The 25,898-nt window shown below is 39.2% G+C and overlaps 1 protein-coding gene and 1 long non-coding RNA gene across 3 annotated transcripts; one reads left to right on the top strand and one right to left on the bottom strand.

Moving 5' to 3' along the window:
* Positions 1 to 367: 367 nt before the first annotated feature.
* Positions 368 to 22,167, top strand: LOC146323372 (integral membrane protein 2B-like). 2 transcript variants are annotated; one of them, XM_084725568.1, is made up of 7 exons: positions 368 to 604; positions 17,713 to 17,844; positions 19,120 to 19,188; positions 19,517 to 19,666; positions 20,223 to 20,333; positions 20,802 to 20,952; positions 21,304 to 22,167. In XM_084725568.1, the coding sequence occupies exons 1-7, from the start codon at positions 521 to 523 to the stop codon at positions 21,390 to 21,392; spliced, it is 786 nt and encodes a 261-aa protein (XP_084581694.1). In that variant the 5' UTR covers positions 368 to 520; the 3' UTR covers positions 21,393 to 22,167. The 2 variants fall into 2 exon arrangements, with proteins under 2 accessions (XP_084581694.1, XP_084581693.1); XM_084725567.1 differs by having other exon boundaries at positions 17,713 to 17,865.
* On the bottom strand, positions 3,556 to 5,433 carry LOC146323373 (uncharacterized). Its single transcript, XR_014771339.1, has 3 exons — positions 4,968 to 5,433; positions 3,878 to 4,606; positions 3,556 to 3,682 (listed from the first exon to the last, which is right to left on the bottom strand). It is a non-coding gene; the product is annotated as an uncharacterized LOC146323373 (long non-coding RNA).
* Positions 22,168 to 25,898: the final 3,731 nt, after the last annotated feature.

The raw sequence follows: 25,898 nt of genomic DNA, 5'->3' as shown, positions 1-25,898 counted from the left end.
TAACTATTTAAAAGTTACTGTAAGAACTTTAATGGCATTATTACGTACTTGTGTCGGTACTGGGTGTTGACAAATATCCAAATATAAGTACTTGTACTTGTACTCGGTCTGAAAAAAAGTGTTATCAGTGTGTCCCTTTTTATGTATGTGAAATGTCTAATTTAAAACTTCAAAAATCTTCTCTCTCTCTCTCTCTCTCTCTCTCTCTCTCTCTCTCTCTCTCTCTCACTCTCTCTCTCTCTCTCCCTCTCTCTCTCCCTCTCGGTTTCAACCTGGAAATGTTGCCAGGTTTTGGCAGTGCATTTTATTTTGAAACAGGAAGTAGTTGTGTTTTGTCTGAGTGTACCTTGACTCCGCCCCCTCCTGCTGCTATCATCTCAACAGATCAGAGTTTGGCCGGAGAGAAGTCAGGCTTCTTCACTTCGGAGCAGTTTCTCTCTGTTTTCTTCAGGTTTTTCCTTTCGGACTTTTCTTCGTTGGTGTTTTTCCTCGCTCGGAATTTGCCCTCGTCTCTTTCAGGATGGTTAAAGTGTCGTTTAATTCCGCTCTGGGACAGAAAGACGTGAAAAAGGACGCGGAGACTCTGATTCCCGAAGAGGACAAAGTGAGTAGAAAATGGCTGAAGTGAAGTCAGTTTCAGGTTGGGTGGAGAAACACGCACTTTGTTTTATCGTGTCGAACACATTCACGTCATTAAATATACATTATAATATTACATATATAACACAACATTCACATCATAATATATAAAGTTAGTTTTACTCGGTTTAAAAGCTCCGTGAAATATTCTTATGAAGGTGTTTTCGTGTGTTTTGGTGAAGTTTTGTCACTTCCTCATGTAACTTAACACTGTAACCTTTATTTTATTTGATAAAAACATTGTAGTTTAGTGGAAACCAACAGTTTTTAGTTTTGTTGTTGTTGTTGTTGTGATCTATCAGACAGAAAACTGAAGGAAATTAACATGTATACAAACAAAAATGTCAGTCAGATTGTGTTTACATATATTAATGTCACAAATTACAAATACACCTGAAGGATCTTTACAGTTTGAACAGTCAGGCTGTAACTGATTATCTTCATTATTATGGATTATCTGTCAGATATTGTCAGAATTTATCAATTATTCCATAAAGTGTCAAATGATTTTGTCCATCAACGGTCGAAAACACAAAAACTCTTCATTTGCTGTCAGAATTGACAAAGAAAAGCAGCAGATCTTCACATTTAAGAAACTGAAACCAGCAGATGTTTGACAGTTTTTACTTGAATATTCTGGGAATATTCTGATGTCACCGTGACGACAGAAACCAAAAGTTAACTTCATCAGAAAAAATCTCAAGTATACTTTGGCTTTTATAGAGTGTATTATTATAACCATTGTTTATCTACTGTAATATAATTAGCAGAATAATAAATAATATAAATTTTAAATCACTGGCTTATAATTTCTAGACTGTGATATTTATCATATATCCCAACTTTTTTACTTCTTCTTCCATTTTATAGTTTAACTAGTCCCACACCGTTGGGAGCATGTACACAAAAAGCACATCAAAACGTGCTGAAAATTCGGGAATAGTGTGCTCCGACTTTTGTTAACGATTTGTCAAATTATTTTGGTGAAAATCGCCAAAAACTGCAAAAAATCTCCAATTCAAAAGGAATAGGATTTTTGTGAAAAACGCTCACAATCGTCCCTCTTTGACGCCATGAAGCTTCGCCATACTTCAACATAGACAAGTCATTCAAGGGTTTAATGGTTCATGAGACTGTAAACTTTATTGACATTAAACAACATTTTCATAACTACAGTGGTTTTGATGAAATCGCAGTTTATGTTTCGGGAGATTTTTGGTCTGTTTCAGACTTAAGAATGGGTGTGTCGGGGTAAATCCAAGAGTCAAGAGGTTTTCTCTTACACTCCCTCCCACATCCACAGTGTTCATTCCACATACACAATTTATACATGAAATCGTAGGAAACGCCGTGCCGGTCGCAGACATGTGACCACAGAAGCAAACAGACTTATAGTTTTGTTTCAGTGAGGTCAAAAAGGGCAGGTTTGCCAACCGACTGACCCATTCACTCCCATGTTAACTCAGATCCAGACCTTCTGGAGACAAACAGACCCCATCGTTTTTTTTCTTTTACAACGTTGGTGTGACCGCGTATCTGATGCCATGAGAATAAAGTTTACACGACCACGTTCAGCGTCTTCTCTTCTCACTCAACATGTGTTTGGTTTGACTGTAGGACTCACGGTCTGCGACTGAGCGGCCGTAGATCGAGAGGAACATTTGTCATGAATCGGCTGCACAGTGGATGTATGTCCACTCACTGTTACTGGGAATCATTATATTATTATTATTATTATTATTAGTTTTCAAATGAAAGGTTTTTATGGATCAAACAACTTATTGATGAGTGGAAAAATTATTGCCAGATTGATCCTTAATTGAAAAATAGTTCCAAACAGGTTGTTTGGAACTATTTTTCAATTAACAAGATTGTGACAGGATCAATTAATTGAAAAAATACTTGACAATGAAAATAATCAGAGTTCTGAACTTCACCTGAACGTGATCAATAATCGTGACTTTGTTGTTGCTGAGACAGTTTCTTCCATTCAGTTTGTTAAAGTGTGTGTGTGTCTGTGTGTGTGTGTGTGTGTGTGTGTGTGTGTGTGTGTGTGTGATGAATAATTGAGCAGGTTGAAGCTGCTGTCTTGTTTAACTCCACCCGACTGTCTTGTGGGTAAACGGGTTTTATTTTATGGACGTGTGAGCTCTTCAGGTGATCATATCTGGTTACTGTGGCTGCAGACGGTGGTGGAGGGGGGGGCGAGTTTCAGTTCGAGTCTGTCGGACTCTTATCTTGATAATCGGAGCTTAATGTTTTTCCCTTCGGTTGTCTGACAGGAGGGAGTTTCCTGAACGCAGCGTCATCTGCAGAGTAAAGTTCACTAACTGATGATCATTTCTACACCTGAAAAAAAAAAGTCTGGAAAATTTTCACAAAACATGAAGGTTTTTAAAACACGTCCCTGCTTGATGAGTCTGACGTTGCATATTTTATATTGTTAGTGACACAAAATAATCACATTAAAATGAATTTTTATTTGTGCCTCAGAAGCAGCAGATTAAATTTCTCTGAAGACGTCCTGAAACAGAAACAGAAAATCCAAAACTCACAGAAATGAATCACTTGGTCATTTTAAGTCATTTATTCTTTAAAATGCCCCAAATTCCTCATTTTTCCTGCTTCTACTATGCAGGATTTTCTGCTTTTCTTCGTCTCATGTCATAGTAGATCAATCAAATTCTTAACAACCGATTTATGGATCATTGATTATTTGTTATCGTCCCTGGTTTGGACTTTATTTTAATTCAACATGAAGCATTAAATTCACAGAGTTCTTAAACAACAGATAAACTTGTTTTTAACTGTGTTAAGTGTTTGTCTGATGATAAAGTTACTGATGAGAAGACAAACACACACGTCAGCTGTTTAAATCAGGATTGTCATGTGAACGGCACCACGACAGAGGAATAAATCATAAAATCATCCAGAGCTCGTCTTCGTGAACGTCCTTCATCCTCTCTGGGCCGTTTGTGTCGTCGGTCTTTAATCAGTTGAACCAATCAGCCGCAGCGTCGGCTCGTCTGTGTCTGAACGCTCACTGACACATTTATAGAAACAGAAAACAGAGAGAGAGTTAAACACTGAGCGTGAGCAGCTCTCAGTTTAGATTCTCCCTGAATAATCTGCTGCTGACGCTGTGCAGACGGACAGGAAGCTGCAGATCAACACTGGAATTATCTCCAGAAATATTCAAATTACTGCACAGAACAAGTTTACATTCAGATTTAATCACCTGCAGCTCATCAGAAAGTCTTCAAACACGTGATCTGTCCAGACGTCAGTCTTTACCTGCAGACTGTAAACTCTGTCCTTAATCAATCATTGGTAACAATCAATTCATCAGTTCATCAGAATCATGTTCTATTTACCAAACGGCTCCTCAATCAAGGTTTCATTTCCACAGCAGCAACTTTTTACCCTTTCAAACAGTTCTGCCTAGAACCCAACAGAAAGGGTTATATCTAGAACCATCTGTGACAGGTTTCACTTAGAACCCCCTGTGAGAGGTTCTACAGAGAACCCTTTTATGGGGCAGTGGTTCCACAATAGAACCCTCTCTGGAAGTTCTATCCAGAACTTTTCTATCTTTCTAAGGGTGCTGACAATAATCCACACGGGGTTCTACTAAGAACCCTTTTATATTCAAAGGGTTTTATCTAGAACCAAACCAGGGTTTCGACTAAGAACCTTTTTGTATCCCAAGGGTTTTATCTAAAACACACCAAGGAGGTTCTCCTGAGAACCATTTTATATTATGGTATAGAGTTCTTCAAGGATTTCAACAACACTTGAAGAACTCTTTCTTCTAAAAAGGTTCTTTGGATGAAAGGGGTTCTTAATGGAACCCTTAGTCTTACAAAGAACCCTTGACCTATCCTTTCTTCAGAAACAAATAGTTCTGATTAGAACCACAGCCCTTCAGGAGGAACCCTCTTGGAACCCTTATTTCTCAGAGTGTAGCCTGTGGAACAGATAACGGACTTCATGACTCAGCAAGTTTTTAATCCAGAAGAAATTTGAGTGTTTCTGCTGAGTCATCATGAGGAGGCTAACTGGGCTAACTGACCTGTTAGCTTGTTCAGAATTCATGTTTTTATAACTTTTACTGAAAGCAGCAAACGTTTGGACATTTTAACCGATTTGTCACTGATTGATTTTCTGTCACAGTCTGATCAGTTTATTCGTCATTGATCAGCACATGAAGTAGACATTTATTAGACTGATCTATTGACTGAAGTGATCAGGCCTCGGTGTCTCTGCAGAACTCCCACAGACAAACACTAATAATAACCTGCAGACGGCTGAGCTGCAGGTGAGCTCACCTGAGATAATCCTCAGGACACGAAGGCGTCCCTCTGAGCCGTCTGTGTGCAGGAAAGATCACGTCAGCCGCTGAGCCGAGGCCTCATGAGGCTGCAGCAGACTGTCGGTCCCGCTCACCTGCTGCAGGTGAAACGTTGTGTTGGTACATGACGGCGAGGTGCGGCCCTGCTGCTCTTTAAAGGGCAGTTTTCACAACTCTGATGAACTCCAGCTGTCTGTGTTTGACTCTGGAACATCACTCACTTGATGTTTTTGGCATCAAGTGTGAGAAACCGAAAGTGTTTCATAAGATTCTCGGTAATTTCCTGATTTCTAACCATTAACTTCTTCAAAACCTCGCAGCAGCAAAGAGGAACTATGAAACTGATGCACAGAACAGACAAGAGAACTAAAGCCAGAACACAGAACAAGAGACACAGACGTTAAATGAGACTTTAAGAATTTCTTCCTCATTTTATACAGATAAAGTTTAGCCTGTATTTTCAGACACGTTTCTGACAGGAAAGCACCGTTATATAAGACAAATATCACTCTACAAACCAACCACCACCAAGCCTCCGTCTGTCTGTCTGTTTGTGTTGTTGTGTGACTTTGGTGATCCTGAACTAACCATTATAACACACAGTAAACACACAATAACACAAACAAACAGACGGAGGCAGCAGTAGACCAACAACTCCTGCAACAACTAAAATTAATGATTTTGTAAATGGAGTTTGGTTGGTGTGAAGAGCGATATTTGGCTCATGTAACTAGGGTTGCAACTAACTAATTTTCATTGTTGATTAATCTGTCAACTATTTTCTGGACTAATTAATACTGTCACTTGAAAAATAGGTACAAACGTGAAGCACACAGATGTATATAAAATCATCAAGGTGTTCCATTAATTCAGCAAAATGAGTTTTCAATAAAGAAGAAATTAGAGCGTCTCTGCTGACTCATCAAAAGAAAGCTAACTAGACCAACTAACTTTTTAGTTTGCTCAAAAATAATGTTTTTGTAACTTTTTAAGCTAATGTTAGCTGTCAAACAAAGTAATTTTTGTTAACTTTTTAGCCAGTGTTAGCTAGCAAAAGAAAATGTAAGGTTTGTGAACTTTTTAGCTAACATTTGCAATATTTCAAGTTTTTCCGATAATGGTGAAAAATGTTGCTCAGTGTTTCCCAAATTTCAAGATAATGTCCTCAGAAACCAGAAAATATTCACAGTTAAGAAGCTAGAATCAGATTATTTTGACTTTCCTTTATTTTAAAATTGATTAATCAATGAGCAAAATAGTTGCTGATTAATTTAATAATCTATTAATTGTTGCAGGCTCGTATCCCATCAGAAACATCTGTCTGACATCGATGTTTGGTAAATGTTTTACACAATTATATAAATGGGAGTGTATTCATGTTGTGTCAGCTGAGTAAACAGCCTGTTATAGCTGGTTATAAGCAGTTATAAGTTGCTGATTCTGGCGGTCAGACTCTGAACTATAAATGTGTTTTATAGGAGCAGGATGTGGTCTGAGGGTCTGCTGCTGCAGAATCAGGAAGGAAGCTTAATGAAGACCTCCTGTGGTACTGTGCTGATAATACGCTCGACATGTTACACTCACTTTATTTTTATATGTGCAGCTGAGGAGCCTGAATATGATCCTGCTTTTATTTCAGCCACGTACAAGAAAGAAACAACATGTCTTAAATTCAAAACGATGAATCGATGAATTAATCCTGACCCGCTCTCATCAGAAAATCTGACCTCTAATGTGTTTTTTTCTAATGAAAATAAGAATAATGATTCATAATTCAAAGATCATCTTGCATTTGCAGCGTCAGTAAAAATAAAATTAGACTGAGGTGAGGCTGATCTGCGCTCTCAAAGTTTCTAGCAGCCACAGATGGAAAATAATTTACATTTAATTTACATGTTTGTCGAAGAACCGGCTCAAACACGCAGAGGCAGAGTGAACGCCGTCACCGCTGCCACTGATCAGTATTTCCATTATTGATCATCATTTTCTGTATTAATCAGCTGCTCTATTTAAAGCTTCCTGCAGCCCAACTTCTTGCCTACAAATAACAAATTATGGATAAATTATTGCCAGATTGATCAGTAGTTGAACAATAGATCACCTGTTTGGATCTATTGTTCACGACTGACAGGATCAGTGTTTCACCATTTTCCATGTTTTTATCAAATATTGCACCTCAGTATTTCAGTAACTGGACCTTTTTATGACTCTTTATGATTAAAGTGGTTTAACGTATCCTCCTTCATCCCTCCATCAGCTGATCCCAGATCAGATCTGTTCCTCTGCGTCGTCGTCTGAGACGTTCACGGTCGACTCCTCCAGCAGGATTATGGTTTAATCAGTCAGATGGAGGCTCATCCGGAGAGATTTAGCGGCTCCTGCAGGGCGCCGAAGGAAGATTAAACCAGCCGGACGGATATACACCGACCCCCCGCGAAGAAACTATGATATATGTTCAGTCTAAAGATGCAACAATTAGTTGATTAAAATCTGATTTGGTGATTATAGACTGATTAACAGCTTCAAATGGCTCTTAATGCACACAGGATTTTTTCAGTGTTTAACATCATCAGTTCCTTAAAAAATAATATTTTTCCAATTTCTGATTTGTCTGTTTCTCTTGGCTGTAATGTGATTTTCTCGCGCAGCTCTGGTCGTGTTGTGTCTGTGTGAGCGGAGGATGAAGTTTCAGAGTGAAACTGAAGCTGTGCGTCCTGGACACTGATACTCGCCTGTCCAACGTCTCCACAGAGACACAAACACAAGCTGCTGTGAGGACGCCACGGGCTGATCCTCTTAAGACGGTTAACAGAGGACTGAACCATGTTTGGATCAGGAGAACCGCAGGATAATCATGTGTTTGGACACTGATTATTGATTAGAGGAGGAGTTAATACAGCTCAGTTACTGCACAAAGGAAGAATAAAGTTTTTGTTCAGGTGAAACCAAAAACTTTATTTTTTATCAGAATCACAACAGATTTAGTGACTTTATTTCAGATAAAACCAACCTGTTCTGTCTAAGAGACGCTTTAAGTCCAGGACAGTTTATTTCTTCTGTCTTCCTCGAGTCTGTCTGCTGCTCGTCTGTCGACTTGTTGGCAGATGTGTCACAGACCTGGTCGGATGTTTCAGCTCAGCGTGTCGTTTCAGATTCAGGTTACATGAAAATGTGAGATTTTTTCTGCTGGAATCTGAACTGATTAATGAACACAAATCGTCTTTGTATGTTAAACATTTCAAGTGAAATAGATCTGTTTAATACAATGATGGCAATGCTAATTTCCATTAGCATGTTAATGGTAATCCTAATTATGTGTTAGCATCGAGCTAACAGACTGAGCTTGAGATATTTGTATATTTATAAAAATAAATTCAGCATCCATAAAATCTCAAGATGGACAAAGAATCTCAATATTTAAGAGATTTTCTTTTCAGAACACATACATCATATATGTTCAGACCAGATGAAGCTCTGTAGTGTGTCTGTGTGATGTGAATTCAGTCCAGATGAAACCTGCTGCAGCTTCTGGACCGACAGTTTCTGACACCAACGAGACACGAGAAAAGATTTTAAACATGAGACCAGAAGAGACGAATCATCTGCAGACACACAGACAGACAGAGAGACAGACAGACAGACAGACAGAGAGACAGACAGAGAGACAGAGAGACAGACAGACAGACACACAGACAGACAGACAGAGAGACAGACAGACAGAGAGAGAGAGAGACAGAGAGACAGACAGGGACAGATGGCTGGTGTTCTGAGAACACAACAGGAAGTGAAGTAAAGCAGTTTTGTTTGTTTTTTTTCGTCATTTTAAACAGAAACAGAAAGTTTGAACTCAGAGAATCACGTCTGTGTTTAAACATTTCCTCTGCAGGAGAATCAGTTCAACTGAAACTCAACTGAAACCATCATTTACATCATTAATCGTTTCAGTATTTACTGTTTCTCCAAATCTCCGAACCTAAATTCCTCCAAACTCTCCGTCTCTGTTCTGATCAATGATCAGTTCATTTCACAAAACAATATCAAATGAGATGCAATAACTGCCATTTATAGACTATTGATCAAATATTGATTAATACATTTTTAACTGGTGAAATTCTCAACGGCAATGAATTGATTAATGATTAATTAACATCGTTAGTCCAAACCTGTGCTGCTGCTGCTGCTGCTGTGTTAACTTAGTTTTTATTTAGGCCTGGGCAACATAGCTGGAAAAACTTATCATGATAGTGAAGTTTCATATCAGTCGATATCAATAATTATTGATCATGTAGGTTGTGACTGACTGTATGTTTTGTACTCCACCAGATGGAAGCTGCTGATGTGATAAAATGAGTAAAAATCACAATATTTATGACCAGATATCTAGATATCGTAACAATATTGTAGGGACAACTAGTGATGCTTTCACAAAATATTAATCCAATGAGATTTTTTGATAAATAATCAATAATCAGTAATGTGGATATAATGACAGAGTGAGTAAAGAAGCAATAATAGAACAGCTAGAACAGAAAATGACACTTTACTGTAATGCAGCCTCAAAAAAGACAAAACAGTTATGTTGTATCACGATATAACGATATCCAAAACGTATCACGATATCTAGTCTGATATCACGATACGATATGATATTGATATATTGACTGACTGTATTTTTATTCATCTATATGTCCTGGTTTTCATTGATCCGTTTGTGATCAGATCACCTGATTGGCTGCAGAAATGCAGATGAAATATTTGGATATTAATTCAGATAATGATTTTAAAAGTAACTAAGTGGATTACATGGTTTAATGAATACTTAAGTATGATTAAAGTACAGACCTGAAAATCTACTCATGAAAGTTATAATTAGTTACTTCCACCTGGTTTTATATCATTAAATATTAAAGATCTTCATGTTTTGGAGAGGTGGTGGTTGGACTGAACATATTTTACATTTATTTTATGAGTAGTGATGAATAATCTTCAGTTACAGTTTGATCATCAAACATCTGAACTGAATGAAAGAAATGATCCTGAAAATCCAGCTGAGTGTTTGAACGTTCTGACTGTACACATTGTTCCTGCTGAGTGACGTCTGCATACTTCACTGTGTTGACATACGAGTGTCTTAATGAGGGTGTGTGTGTGTGTGTGTGTGTGTGTGTGTGTGTGTGTGTGTGTGTGTGTGTTGTGAAATGTTCGTCTGAAGGCCTGTTGGTTCTTGTCGCTGAAGCTCGTTGTGAAACAGTAAGATCATCAGAGTCTGAGACCGTCTGTCGATGTTTATTTCAAATTCAAACACTTCAGCATTTAACACGTGTGTATAATATCAGGTCCAACTGAGCGTGTGCAGTAGATGGTCCAGCAGATGGCGCTCTCTCAGTTTAGTTTAGTTTATTAGCTCAAAAAAATTGTGGCAAGCAATTGCTGCCTTCTTTTTTTAATTGTTGCTATATACTTGACTTTACAATGCAGCATCAACACACACACACACACACACACACACACACACCAGTGTGGATCAAACAGTGAGCTGATGTTAACAGTCTCTAAAAAGCATTTTGCGCAAGTTTGTCTCTGAGACAGGTGCTGATTGGGGCCGGTGGTCGCCATACCTGTTGTTGATCTATTGTGAAGTTCCACAAGTGTCAACAGGGTTTTCTCCGTTTGAACTGTTGTACAGCCGCCAAGTGAGAGGACTACTGGGAGAGTCCGAGACCAGGATGAGAAAATGTGGTGGCATATGTGGTCAAAATGAGGGAGAAACTGGAGGAGATGACAGCAATCGCACTTGAAAACCTGAGGTCTGCTCAGGAAAACCAGAAAGCTTGGTATGATCGGTGGGCCAGAGAGAGGGTCTTCAGCCCAGGCCAAAAGGTGCTGCTACGTCTGCCAGCCAGTGAGAGCAAGTTGCTGACCAAATGGCATGGACACTACAAAGTCAGCAAACGAGTGGGTAAAGTTACATATGAACTGAATACACCAGACAGACTTAAAAAGTACCAGATCTGTGTGCCAGCAGCTGTTGGTCCGGGCTGTGCAGGATGAGGACACAAATGAGAAGTTTACTACAGCAGAGCCCCTGAAAATGGATCTGACACATCTGTCTCTGAGAGGTTGAACCTCTGCTTGATCCAGACCTCTTCAGGGAGACACAGGGGTTCACCTCTTTGGTCCAGCACAATGCTCCAGTCTGACAGAAGAACTACAGATTCCCAGAGCGACTGATTCCTGAGCTGCAGAAGGAAATCGAGCTGATGTTGGAGCTTGGAATAATCGCGGTGTCCTGTGGTGAGTGGTGCAGTCCTGTTGTGTGCTGTTGTCCAGAGGGAAGTGGAATGCCTGTTGTGCCGTCCCGAAGAAAGATGGATCACTCAGATTTTGCATAGATTTCAGGTACCTGAATGCAGTGTCCCACTTTGATCCATACCCAATGCCCCGTATCGATGACTTGGTGGAGAGGGTTGGCAGAGCTCACTACATCACCACGTTGGACCTGAGCAAAGGCTACTGGGAGGTAGCCTTGGCACCAGAGGCTAAGGAGCCGACGGCTGTCAAGACTCCATTTGGTATGTATCAGTTCAGCGTCATGCCATTTGGCGTCCAGGGGGCGCCAGCCACATTCCACAGATTGATGGGCCATGTGCTGAGGGATGTTTCAGACTTCTCGGCTGCATATTTGGATGATGTGGTGATTTTCAGCCAATCCTGGAGGAGCATAGGGTCCACCTGCAGCAGGTCCTACAACGAATCAGAGCAGCCGGCCTTACCAGCAACCCTCACCAGTGCCTGAGCTACATCAGTGGCTTTGGAAAGATGAAGCCGCTGGGTAAGATAGAGGCCATCCATTCTTTCCCTGTTCCTTCCACTAAGAGGAAGCTGAAAGGCTTCCTCGGTGTGGTGGGCTGGTACCGGTTTGTTCCTCACTTCGCAGACCGAGCAGTGGTGCTGAATGACCTGACCAGAGCTTCAGCTCCCAACAAGGTGCAGCGGACTGATCAATGTGGCAGAGCCTGTAGGGACCTCAAGGTTGCCATCTGCACTCATTCAGTTCTCCACAGTCCAGATTTTCAGAGGCCTTTCATCCTGCAAACAGATGCTTCTGGAGTGTCCCCGGGAGCGGTGCTGCTGCAGGAGGTGGAAGCAGAGAGGAGACTGGTTGTGTTCCTGAGCCGTAAGTTGCTTGACAGGGAAACGAGGTACTCTATGGTTGAAAAGGAGTGCTTAGCGATGAAGTGGGCCATCGACACCCTCCGATGCCACTGGGATGACACTTCTTCCTGGAAACGGACCACCGGGCTCTACAGTGGCTGCATCGCATGAGGGATGCTAACATGCGTGTTGTTGGATGGTACCATTCCCTGCAGCCATATGACTTCACGGTTCGGTACAGGTCAGGGAAGTCCAATGTGGTGGCGGACTGTCTGTCCAGGATACCCGAGGACTGAGGTACTGTTCTCCTTTGGGGGGGGGGGTTACTATTGTCTGATGGCTTCTGCCTTGTGAATATTGCACAATGTGGTTTGGTATTAGTTGCACTTTTTAACAAACAATTAAACTATGTACATTAATAATGGCACTCGGCACTTTGATAGCAATATTTGCACTTTATTAGCAGAATTTGCACAGAACAATTTGCATGTTGCATATTTGAAGATTTTGTAGCGTATTTATTGGCTCTATTTATTGGTAGCATGTGTGGTTTTAAACCGTGTGTGATTGTGTTGTCTTCTGGCAGATGCTGCAGTTGATACTCAGCTCTGCCTGAAAGAGAGTGGCGTGATATTCGGCTCAGACGGTATCGGTTGTGCATCCGTTTGTTCATAGTTGACGAACAATTATTTAAATTACATTCTGAGTTCTGTGCAGTAAAAAAGACGTGCACTAGCACACACTTTGTCACAATATTTAGCACAAGTAAATATTGTTTAAGTTGTTTGTTACTCACCTGTCTTTCCTTGTGTCCGCTCCAGGGTGTTCAGCCTAAAGAGTCCCCCCGGGTACAGGTGGCTTGTTAAACCTTCCGGGAGGGAACCAAGTGGGAAGATAGGAGGAGGGGGATTTGGGAGTCGGCTGTATTTGTATATTTATTGATTATAATATCGTTTGGCTGTTTATATATGGGCTAAACAACAGTGGGGTTTTGTAAATATCCTGGTTTCAACACTGTTTAGATACAGATTAGGGGAATTTTGTCAGCGAGGAAATTTGGATAGCACCTTCAGATGGGATCTTCTAATAGGGTCTACCAGAGACACGGTATTTAAGGTGCCAGTTTCCATCTGTCTGCGTTGCTGGTCAGCTCCAACATATGTTGCTGCCACATTGTACTGCTGTTATTTCTGTGAATAAACTCCACATGATTTGATACACCCGACCCTCGCCTTGTCATTTTTTATTGCAAACGCCAGCCGCTAAATGGTCATGCTAACAGCCACATCAGCTGCAGAACATGCTAATGCAAAAGGCTAACCTGCAAAATAATTGCAGTGTTGACGTCGGTCCCCCAGTAAACACAACTTTGAACCAACTACTTAAAATTTCTTAACCTTTGATCCAGAGTGGTCAAATTAAACTACATTCCTATTTATAGTTCAGGAAAGTTCCTATTTCAGTTTCACGTTTGCACACATTCACATTCAAACAGGTTTTATTGACTTCCTGCTGGAGGTGCACCAGCTGCCTGACAGATCAAACTCAAAGCGTCTGTGTAGTCTTCTTCTCCATGAGCTGTAGACGTTCTCTCTGTGCTCTCTATGGGTCGCCTTCAGTTCCTCTTCTGTTCTCTGAAGTCATGTTTGACTGGAGCAAACCAGCTGATGGAGAAAAGAAGCCTCAAGAAAGGTTCCCTTTTTTTCACCGTCTCCATCAGCTCGGCCTGTCAAACTCTCTGTTCGCCGCTCCGTCTGCACTTTTCTCTTCAAACGCTTCATCATCACTTCCTGTTTTTCTCTCATATTTTTGCCTCGTTGGTGTCAAGCAACCGTTTCTTTGGTTCCTCTTTTCTTAAAGTTCCTCTTGTTATCGTTTATAGACAGAACAAGTTTGGTCTCGCTGTCTGTAACTGAGGTGAAGGTCAGAAAGAGCCAACGGTTTCCTGCTGAAGTCGACGTGTTCGGTTTGTTTTTGTTTCTGAGCAGGAAACGCTGACTCGTGCTCCACATTTATCAAGTTAGACTGAAATGTCTTAAACACTCAGTTCTGCTTGGCATCATTTCTTGAGGGACATTTTTCTTTTTCTTGGCTCCTTTATTGGAATGATTCTTGAGTTTATTCCTAATTTTTCCTGATTTTCAGATTTCTGAAATCTGCAGATATTTTATATGAACATAATTGTGAGGTAAATGTAATTTTATCACAGATGATGTTTGACAGCAGAATAGGGCTGCAGAAATGATTGTAATTTTATTGAAATCATAATAATCAATCAGTTGTTTGGTCAGAAAATGTTGATCAAAGTCCAAGATGACATCCTCAAATATCCTTTGGTTCAGATTCCTGCAAAAATGATCACATCATAGTCATTTTAACATGTTTTTCAACCAAAATAAGAATAATAATGTAAAAGTGATCATTACCTCTAATAATGCATATCATATCACAGTTATAGTATCAGTGAAAATGATCAGAGTTAGATATTCTTTCAGAATCGGTTCAGTTCTCCTGCAGGAGTCAGTTTGATCAGAGCAGATTAGGGCGTGCAGATATTTTCAGCGTGTGCAGTTTCCTTCCTGCTTCATGCTGTTCATTTGACCTCACAGGAACACGAGCAGGAAGTGTTTTTGTTTGTGTATTATGAAGTGAGGCATTGTGGGAAACCAAACACAGCATCATATCGGTTTGAGCGAAGGAGAAAACGAAACGGCTGCGACCCTGTAAAAGCCAAAACACACTGAAAGCTTCAACTTGAGCTTCTTGCCATGGAGTGATGAAGTACTGAGAAGTACACGCACCACAGAAGTGTACAGTTACAGTATGAGTTTTTATATCACATCAACACTTCACACACACACACACACACACACACACACACACACACACACACACACACACACACACTCCATCAACACTCGCTCCTCTTGTCTGTGCATCTTTTATTCCATGTAACTCTCCCCAAACATGAACTGTGGCTGCAGAAAAAAATCTCTGAGTTGTGGACAAAACAGGACATCTGAGGACGTCATGTTGGACTTTTGGAAACTCTGATCAGTCCCTCCAGGAAGCTGCGATGTTCACAGTAATTAACGCAAATTCAGCCAATCAATTTATATTTTATAATTTTGTGCTGGATTTGAGTTTGCGCTTCAAAAAGATTTTGAATCTTTGTAGAATAAAAACAAGAAAACTTATTTATTTTACATTTAAATCAGATTTTGTTTCATTCTCTCTAGAACAAGTTGCCTTTGATTTTTCATTATTCCAAAAAAATACTGAAGAGACTTTTTAAAATCATAACTTTCACTTGTTCCCACAATTTCTTTGCAAAAAACACCTAAAACATTGCAACATGCATTGCAATTTTTTGGAAAAGCTGCTGTGAAATCAGATCTTTTTGGCCAAAACGATCCTCCAAAAATCACCCGTGAAATCCTGGAGGGACTGAATAACATTTTTCACCTTTTTGTGATAATTTAAAACAAACAACTATTAATTGATTAGTTGAAAAAGTAATTGAGTGTGAAAATAATTGTTGTAGTAAAATAAAGCAGAAAGCTGAAAGTAAAAACAGTGATGCAGGAGAGAAAGTTCAGACCACAGAGATTCAGTCAGGAGCTCCAAAAGTCCTGAGATCTGAACACACAGACACAAAAAAATAACAGACAAACTGACAACAAGAAAAGGGTCAGTCCCCTGTTTCAGTGTGTTGACATGTTTAAAAGCCTCATGATGGAAGTGTGAGGGTGACGTAGTACAGAGCTTTTACCTCACAGCATGTCTGAGCACATCAACATTAAAATGATATATTATTATTTCATGATGCAGAAACATAACGGTTCCATTTTTAATGTTAAGTTTCTGTCCCTGAATTACCTCAGACTGTATGACTGCATGGTTGATAAACAGCAACAATTTCTGTCTGTGTGACACTGATTAGTGTGTGTGTGTGTGTGTGTGTGTGTGAGCTCTTGGGGAAATTTTGAGCTGAGTGCAGAGGAGGATTGTGGGTAATTCTTCAGAGAGCAGGGTTTTATCAGCAGACAAACATCAGAATGTGGACTCTGGCCAGCAGGATAAAAGGCGACGAGTCTGAACTGGTCTCTGCTCGGCTCTCTGACATGTTGTTGGTTTCCTCTGAAGACCAGAACGTCTTCTTAACTGATGATCAGCCTGAAAACTCTTGTCTCTTCTCTTCACTTATGTTTCAGTAAATTGTCCCTGAGCTCATCTTGACTTCTTTTAACATTAAATCAATCAATCAAAAATCAAATCAACAGAGGCAGAAACTCCATTTCCACTCAAATTTTATTTGAATTTCCAAATTAATGCACTGTAAAATTAATTCACGATGCAGACTCACCTTTAGTTTCTCTTTGTGTCTTTTTGTTTGTAACATTTTCAGTTTGTCTCTGTGATGATTTGCATCATGATGAGTCACTGTGTATCTCTGTGTGTCTCCTTCATCCATTGAAACAAAGCTTTTGTTCACACACACACACACATGCACACACACACACTAACCTCCCTGTTTATTTTAACGACACATTTCAAAAACAACTGGAGTCAAAGTTTGTAGAAATTAAAGTGAACGGCACAACAACAGGAGGAAAAAAAGCAGAGTAACAACAACAACAACAGCAACAAAAACATGAAAATATGCAAAATAGAAAGTGAATAAAAGTTAAAAGATCAGTTTAGAGCTGAGCATCAAAAACAGGTTCCACATTAGTTGCAAAAGAAATCTAATAATAATAATAATAATAATGAGAATAATGAGAATAATAATCATAATGATGATGATCATTTAAAATATGTTATTTGTTTATTAACAGTCATGTCAGATGTTCAAATTCAGATTTCAGAATCAGATTAGAACTTTAAAAATTGAACTCTGACTCTATAGAAACATTAATTTAGTGTTTTTATAGTCAGAGAGGAGCAGCACTTCAATGATTAATATGAATGATTATTATGTATTAATCTGCTGATTACTTTCTCCATTAATTGATTGATTGTTTGGTTTGTAAAAATTCTGTTTCTGTTGTGTTTGTTTTGTCCAACCAACAGTCCAAACTTTGTTACAGGTACAGACATCAGTCTGAACCTGAGTTTGTGAATCTGGAACCATGAAATGTTTTTGTATGAAAAATTATGATTATCAAAGTATTTTACAGTTAAAGTGAAATAAGATGTGGAAAGTTTTGACCCTCAAAGAATCTGAATTTAGGATTGTTCAAGGTGCAAAATAAATATGTTCCTGAAAACATTAAGTGACAAATGAACTTAAACCAGATGTGCAGATGATCAGCACTTCCTGGTTTGAGCAGCGTGAGTTCAGTTTTCTGGATGAAAAACTGAATGTAGACAAAAAACTTGCGAAGCGAATGAATAAATCTGGAAGACTGGAGGACTGGAGGCAGAGAAACTATCTGCGATGATCAGACACACGTTTGTCTTACAAAGTTTCCTTTTCTTCTTCACACAGTTTAGTTTGAATCGTGTTTCTAACCTGCCGTTCTTCTTCTTCTCCTTCCTCCTCCTCCTCCTCCTCTGTCCTGCAGGATGCAGAGGCCGCTGTGCCGGTACATCACCAGTCCCGGGCCTGGTGCTGGTGCATGTGTCTGGGTCTTGCCCTCATGTTGTCCGGCGTGGTGGTGGGAGGAGCCTATCTGTACCGCTACTACATCCTGGAGGTGAGCTGGGAAAACCAGGAGGTAAATTCAACCACAGTGGCGAGTCGGAGGAGCTGGAGGGAAAGAGATATGGGAGGTGTTTAAAGGAGGATTAGACTCAAAGAAACTCACAACTTTAACGTTTACTTATTGTCATGACAACGAGGTTAAAGTGGGAGGAGTTCAAACGCTGCTGAAGTCGTCTGAAAACCCCTCAGGCTTCATGTGGAACTCTCACAGAGAACCAATAAAATGACATAAAACATGACAGTAATAAAAAAGCACCTGATCAAGTCAGTATTATAGTTGCCTGAATCCAAAATATGTCCTTTAACACTGCAGTATATGTGAAGACAAAATGAAAAGAGAAGATAAAATGAAAATATTTTGACATTTAAATCCATCTGAGGAGCCTTGACCTTTGCTTTTTCCCTCGTTCCTCTTAAAAAGACGATGTAACGTAGCTGAGAAGCATCACTCATGTTGCAGAATTACAAATAAGTACAATGTTCTGGACAGAAGTAGAATAAAGTATTATTATTATCATTATTATTTAGAATTTAATAAATTAATTTTCAATCTGTTATTATTAATTCTACACACAATAAACAAGTGGATGAAGGATGAAGTTGTGAAATGAAGGCAGGAGGATGAGCAGCGTGATGTTTGAGGAGGACAGGTAACTCCACCCACCTGAGCAGGACGATCCTTCTCACTGCACCGACCTTAAACTTCCCATCAGCTCAGAATCAGTGATCAGCTGGTTTGATTTGATCATTATTGCACTGAGTTTGAGAACAATTTGAGTTCCAACAATCCTTGAAGAACTCTCCTACAAAGAAAAAAGGGTTCTTCAGAAGCACATTGTTCTGAAAAGCACCACAGTTCTCCAGGAAGAACCCTTTTGGAACCTTTATTTCTGAGAGCGTATCCTGTGAAACACTTAAAGAACCACGTTAAACACATAGAAGTGAATATCAGAGAACATGCAGAACTCGCTCATAAAAATAATAAATTATTTGATAGTGGGCTGAGTGGGTTTGAAAGAAATGGAACTGGTCCCTGGGTTCTGTACTGTGGGTGCACAGTTCCTCTAATGCAGGATGGGTCAAATGCAGAGAACGTGTTTGACTACATGTTGTTCTGTGTGTAACTGAGGATTTGCTGCGTGGGATTTTTAAACAGTGTGACAGATATCACATGTTCATTACAACATGTCACATTTACAGCCTCTGACCAGATCTGCTGCAGTGAAACAGGCTCAGACTGGTTTTCTGTCTCCTCTGGTCTCTGCAGGAGGGTCGGGTGTTCGTGTGCGGGGTGAACTACCGTGAGGAAGACTTCATGATCCAGGAGGAAGAGGAGGTATGATGCTCCGCAACAACACTGTCACTGAGTAACGCCACTGAGTTTAAATCAGATTTGTTCAACTTCAACTCCACGCCGTGTTTTTGTTCGTATTAACTGGTTGAACTGGTTGTTTACCTGTCTGGACTGGTTGTTTACCTGTCTGACTGGTAGTTTACCTGTCTGGACTGGTTGTTTACCTGTTTGGACTGGTTGTTTACCTGTCTGGACTGGTTGTTTACCTGTCTGGACTGGTTGTTTACCTGTCTGGACTGGTTGTTTACCTGTTTGGACTGGTTGTTTACCTGTCTGGACTGGTTGTTTACCTGTCTGGACTGGTTTGCAGGTGGAGGTGGAGCTGCCGAACCAGTTCCCCCTGCGGCAGCTGGAGGAGAGGATCCGTGTTCTTGAGAAGGAGCAGGTGGAGCTCATCAACGTCCCCGTGCCTGAGTTCGATGACGGAGACCCTGCTGACATCGTCCACGACTTCCAGAGGGTGAGATGAAGCTCCGCCCCCAACCTTTCATCATTGATGCTTCGCTGCTTCCTGTTTGAATCACTAATGAGTTAAAGGATTAAATTATTCTGTTTCATTGAAGGGAGAACAGAGGACATGTGTGAAAGACAACAGTCAGATTCTAAAGACCTCAATTCTCATATAAAAGCTAATATTCATTTAATGGTAGCCGTCAGTGGAACTCAACACTTTCTGTTGGTTTTTCACATTAAAAGCCCACTAATAACAGACAGGATACAAGACTTTTAATGTGAAAAATGCTGGAAATGTTGCATTCACTAGAAGTTAAGAAATATGAAAGGACTGGAAGTGGTGAATGTGTGACATTATTATTTTGTACTTTTCCGCAACATAAAAGAGGTAAACATGGAGGAAGTTTTGAGTTTTCATTAACTGAGTAAATAGAATAAAAGCCTGTCTCTAATAAAGGCCTGTCTCTAATAAAAGCCCGTCTCTAATAAAGGCCTGTCTCTAATAGAAGCCTGTCTCTAATAAAAGCCCTGTTCTCTCCACCCGTTCTCTTGTTTTGTCTCAGAGGTTGACGGCCTACCTGGACCTGAGTCTGAACAAGTGCTACGTCATCCCGCTCAACACGTCCATCGTCATGCCTCCCAGAGACTTCCTGGAGCTGCTCATCAACGTCAAGGTTTGATTTTCTTTATTTGTTCTCACATATTTGTTTATGTTCAAAAATAGAGAGGAGAAAAATGTATTCAATAATAAAAATATATAATATAGGTTGATAGAAACATTACATAAATCAATAATATAAATGAAAAATAATAAGAACTGATGTTAGTGACAGTAAGAGATGACAGCTTGTCTGGCTCATGTTTCACCTTTAAAAATTCTGATTCTTGGGGGGGGTGCCCCTATAGCAAAGTCGGTAGGGCGTGCGCACCATGTACTGAGGCTGTTAGTCCTCTGCAGCAGCCACCGGTTCGAATCCTGCCTGCGGCCCATTTGCTGCATGTCATCCCCCGTCTCTTCATCCCCCTTTCCTGTCATACCTTCAGCTGTCACTGTCATTAAAGGCAAAAATGCCCCCTCCCAAAAAAAAAAAAACTAATTCTGATTCTTGATTTTGTGTTTCTGTTTGTCCCTCTGCTCTCAGGCCGGCACCTACCTGCCTCAGTCCTACCTGGTCCACGAGGAGATGATCGTGACCGAGCGTCTGGAGCACGTCGACCAGCTCGGCTACTTCATCCACAACCTCTGCCGCGGCAAAGACACCTACAAGCTGCAGCGCAGGGACAGGATCCTGGGTAATCACAGTAATCACATCTTATATTCAGTTTACTGTCAGAGAGGAGCTAAGAAACCAGAAAATATTCACTTTTAAGAAGCTGAAAACAGAGAATTTGGACTTCTGTTTCTTAAGAAAATGAATCAAAGTGATTAATTATTCCTATCATAATGTTGTCAATTGAAAAATAGATCCAAACGTGAAAACAGGTGTTTGATGCTATTTTTCAACGGACAAGAATGTGACAGGATTAACTAATTCATGAATCAGTTTGAGTCACATGTTTAAGAAACAAAAGTCCAAATTCTCTGATTTCAGCTTCCTGCACGTGTTTTAATCCGTGTTAAAAACCCCTCTGCTCGTCTTGCAGGTATGCAGAAGCGTGAAGCTCTGAACTGCCGCAAGATCATTCACTTCGAGAGCAAGTCGGTGGTGCAGACTCTGATCTGTGAGCCTTAAAGGGACGTCATCGCCTCCCAGCTGCTCTTAAAGTCACTGGCGTGCAGTGAGATGTGTGTTTTTAACGCTCACCTGTCTGTTTTTGTTTTTTTTTCTCTGACCTTTTCCTTCAGGTAGTTGAGTGAGTGAGAGGAGTGAAATGTGAAGCTGTCTGGTAAAATATTCAATGATTGTGAAAAAAAAAAGGTAAAGAGTCGTATGTATTTTTCCACTTTTCTGTACGGGCATCTTCTTGGAATCTTTTCATAAGATAATTAGCTAAAAGTATAAAATAGTAAATTATTTTAATCAAACCAGCTGCAGTTATAGCATGAACATGTATTTTCATAGACAAGGGAAATGTTAGTTTGCCTTTTTGTCAGATTTCCAGAGAAGGGGGCGCTGTTTGTACCTCTCGTCCTGGTTTTTACAGCTCATCAGTCCAGGGAGACTTTATTTTATTTTAATTTTTTTTGTATTTTGTCTGCTGTAGCTTTAATAACACTGCACCGGATCTTTCTTAACTGGAAAATGATCTTAAGATAAGAGTGTGGACGTCTCTGGTTGAGCTTTAAAAAAAATTATGTTTGTAAAAAAAAACAGAGAAAATGAAACAGACAACAGAGAAAGTTTGACACTCTTCTGTTAAAATCTTTTTCTCTAAGGGTTGTCTCTGTCTGTCTGTCTGTTTTTAAATGTATAATTTTTTGGATAACTCTTCTTGTACTAATTTGTGTATATAATCTCTTTAAAGATGAACAGACCAACACAATAAACAAAACAGAAAAAACGAAAAGCTCTCAGTGTGGAATATTTTTAGTGGCTACATGGATTTTCATCAAATTTTAAAACAAATTTGAAGCAAACCTTGAAGCAACTAATGATTATTTTCATCATGGATTCATCTGCTCATAACATAAGATGTTCTTTTATTAATCCCACAGCAGGGAAACTGATGGTGCCACAGCAGAAAAATATAAAGAAACACAAATCAAAAATATACAAAAATAAAATATAAAAATATAAGCAAGAAGAAATATTAAAAAATTGAACAATTTAAACAGGAAATCTAAAAAGGGGGGAACTTATTATTTTCACCATTAATTCATTGATTTTTCAGTTTGTCTTTGGAAACTTTAAGTTCATTTTACTGAAAATATTTCTGGAGTTTTGACTGCAGGACTTTTACCAGTTATTTTTCCATGCAGACTTGTGTGTTCTAGAAGTAGAACCACATCACAACTGTTTGAAAAAGTGAAACTGTGAGAAAACATCATTATAATGAGGTTCTGTAGAGACGTTCTGACCTAAAAATCTTTCTTCTCCAGATGAAAGAAAACATGTTTGTTTGGTTCAGACCTCAATAAATATCACATCAACAACTGATCACTTCCACTAATCTCATCAAAAATTACAATCCCAGTCAAAATATTCACAGTATGACTTTTTACCGGATGGTTCAGTGTGTCCTCCACCTCATGTCCAACGTCAGCTGGAAGAGGCTCCGCCCCCACGACCCTTCAAAAATAAGTGGTTATGGATAATAATTAAAACTGATGAATGAAACTTTAAAAAACACAGATGCATCTCTGCAGCTGAAATGTGTGTAGTAGCTGTAAACATGTTTTACTCTGAAATAAAATGAGAGAAGAGAAAAGTAATGATGGATATTTAAAGAGTGATTACAGGCAGGACTGTGGTTTAATTAAATGTTGTGTGTTTGTTGGTGTCATCATGTGACTGTGGAGGACTGACACCAGATCAGCTGTCGCAGCTCAGCTGGCTGCGAGTCATTTGATCACAGTGGAAATTTGTCCTTGATTAAGGCACTAACCAGAGGCACCTCGCACAGGGGCATGATGGGAAAAGAGCCAGGTGGTGGTTTAGTGGTGGAGTGTCACCTTGAAGGATCCAGCAGGCTGATCGTACAACTGCAGACGCTCACACCATGAAAATAACTTCCAGGAAGACAATTATTGTTCTATACATTTTCTGAAATGTAATAAGTCATAATCTGATGAAAAATGCTCTGCACCAGATAAAACAGGTTCAGAATGAATTTTTAATCTTGTTTATATGTCAGAGTTCAAGTTTTTTTTACAGAGGGGATATCTCTTTATCACTTATAGCATCCATTAAATTTCTCTGTGTTTTTAAAAATAAAATGTGATATAACTCAGATTCTTAATGATAATATGAATAAAGGCCTCTGTAAAAACTCAGAATAAAGACTGAAGTAAAAGTTTGGGTCCTGCTGAAAAAAAGATTAAAAGAAAAAAAAAAATCAGGGTTGTGAGGGTTACTTTAAATATATATGAAGGTTGAAAATGTGTAAAATATTACAGTGAACAGCTGAATATGTGAGTTATATATGTGAGTGTGTGTGTTGAATGTTGCATAAAGTTATTATGTAGTATTACACGGGTTGGTTGCACTTGGTGTGTGTGTGTGTGTGAGAGAGAGAGAGAGAGAGAGAGAGAGAGAGAGTTATTTGTTTTATACATTGACTGTAATGGAGTTTTTTTTTCTCACCTGAAGTTGCTCTCATCAGTATCTTTAGTCGCCTCCTGCGTGGCTCCATGGATGAAACATGTCAGACATGTTGGATGTTGGTGAGACGATTGTGTTCCCATGACGATGAATCCTGATGACTTCGGTGACCCTCTGACTTCCTGTTGCTCCATCAGCAGGTCAGTAGTTTCACTCTTACATCTGTCAGCAGGTCTAAATAAAAATTTGCATCATGTTTTGAATTAATAAAATAAGCTGTAAAGCTGCTGAGAGTCCACAGTCACATCTTTGTTCTTTATTTCCTGGTTATTCACTGGTTGGTTTAGTTGTGTATCTGTCTGTCTGAGTCAAGTTCATCTCCACGAGTCACACTTCATATTTATGTTGGAATCAAAGAAAATTACTGACTTGAATCTTCAACAACTTGAGCAATAACTCACAAAACTGTTATTACACTCTTATTTATGATTATAGCTTGATGCATATTTTTGTATATAATTCAGTCATCTTATATTTTCTACATACTTCATATTTTTATATTGTTGTCATATATTGTAGCTAAAGAATGTACACCTTTACACACTTCTTATTGTGTATAGTTATTATTGTTATCATTATATTAGCTATTTTATGTATTGTAGAAGAATGTATTAAATATTTTAACATATTTCTTATTTCTATTCTTATAATTCTGTTCATATATAGTTTCTATTTTTGAACGAGAGCACCTGTACTGTCAACAATTTCTGATTCTGATTCTGAATATACAGCTTCTGAAAATAAAGCTGCACATCATCAGTCATCACGTGATCAGTCCGCTGAGTCAGACTGTTGGACGTGACGTAATAATCCTCCTCCGCAGCGTCACGAGATTAAAAAAAAAACACCAGAATTAACCTTTAATTAAAGGACGTGACTACTGCATCCATAACTGAAATGTTCCTGTAAATACAGGCCTGCATGTGCATCACTGTAGGTGACAGTAACACACACACACACACACACACACACACACACACACACACACACAGAGGCTGGCTGTAATATCACTGCAGGGTGTGACGTCTAAAATGTGAAACAGCAACTTGATCTGTGAATAAAGAACAAAACCTCTGCTGCATTTCTTATCATGTAAATCAGGAGGTCAGGTGACACACAACGCACACACAAACACACTTTTACTGATGTCATCACTGCACTCACACTGTGTGTGTGTGTGTGTGTGTGTGTGTGTGTGTGTGTGTGTGTGTGTGTGTGTGTTTCATTCAGTGATCTTTAAATAAAATAACTGATATTGTGCAGATAAAATGTGACAGTGCACGACCATGTTCAAATTAAATTAAAACGAAACCATTAAAATAATCTTCCTGCTCTTCTACATTGATTGACAGTGTTTGATTTAAGGTTTAACTGATGAAGGTTTGTTTTCAGTAAAAATGATCAGCTGAGAATCGATCAATATGCTCAAAAACCGCTCTGTAAAATTATTTAAAATTAAAAGTCAAATCATCCAAATTCAATTCAACAAATGGTTGTGACTTTGGATTATTTTGGTTATTAATTAATGACCCAATTACTTTCACAATTGATTGATTTATCATTTGGCCAAATATACTGTATTTGAAAATGAAAAATTGTATCTGATCAACAGTCCAAGGATATTCAGTTTACAATCATTTAAAATTCAGATAAGTAGAAAATTCACACAATTAAGATGCTATAATGTTTGGCTTTTTACTGGAAAATGATTAATCAGTTAGCAAAATAGTTGCAAATTAATTTCCTGTTGACAACTAATCGATAATAAATGAAAAAAAAAGATAAAATATTGATAAGAAATAGACTAGTGGTGCAAAAACAGGTGTGTAACTGATAAAATTAATCGAGGCACCATTACATTTAGTGTAGCAGAGCCTGTCTGACTTTGTTTGACCTGAATGGAATGGAACCTGACTTAGCATCATCAATAACACCTGTGTTTACACAACTAGTTCATGTCAATATGGCTGCTGTTTA

This window comes from Lutjanus erythropterus, chromosome 8, assembly GCF_056507025.1.
Source record: "Lutjanus erythropterus isolate fLutEry1 chromosome 8, fLutEry1.hap2, whole genome shotgun sequence".
In the NCBI taxonomy this organism is placed as follows: domain Eukaryota; kingdom Metazoa; phylum Chordata; class Actinopteri; order Lutjaniformes; family Lutjanidae; genus Lutjanus; species Lutjanus erythropterus.
The sequence above is the reverse complement of the archived record's forward strand: the minus strand, read 5'-3'. Positions and strand labels throughout refer to the sequence as shown.

What these genes read in the sequence shown, in the direction of transcription:
- LOC146323372 (XM_084725567.1), top strand. Translation starts at nt 521, where the DNA reads ATGGTTAAAGTGTCGTTTAATTCCGCTCTGGGACAGAAAGACGTGAAA. An exon ending in TGAGCTGGGAAAACCAGGAG is followed by an intron (nt 17,866 to 19,119) that starts GTAAATTCAACC and finishes TGGTCTCTGCAG; the next exon opens with GAGGGTCGGGTGTTCGTGTG. An exon ending in GCGCAGGGACAGGATCCTGG is followed by an intron (nt 20,953 to 21,303) that starts GTAATCACAGTA and finishes CTCGTCTTGCAG; the next exon opens with GTATGCAGAAGCGTGAAGCT.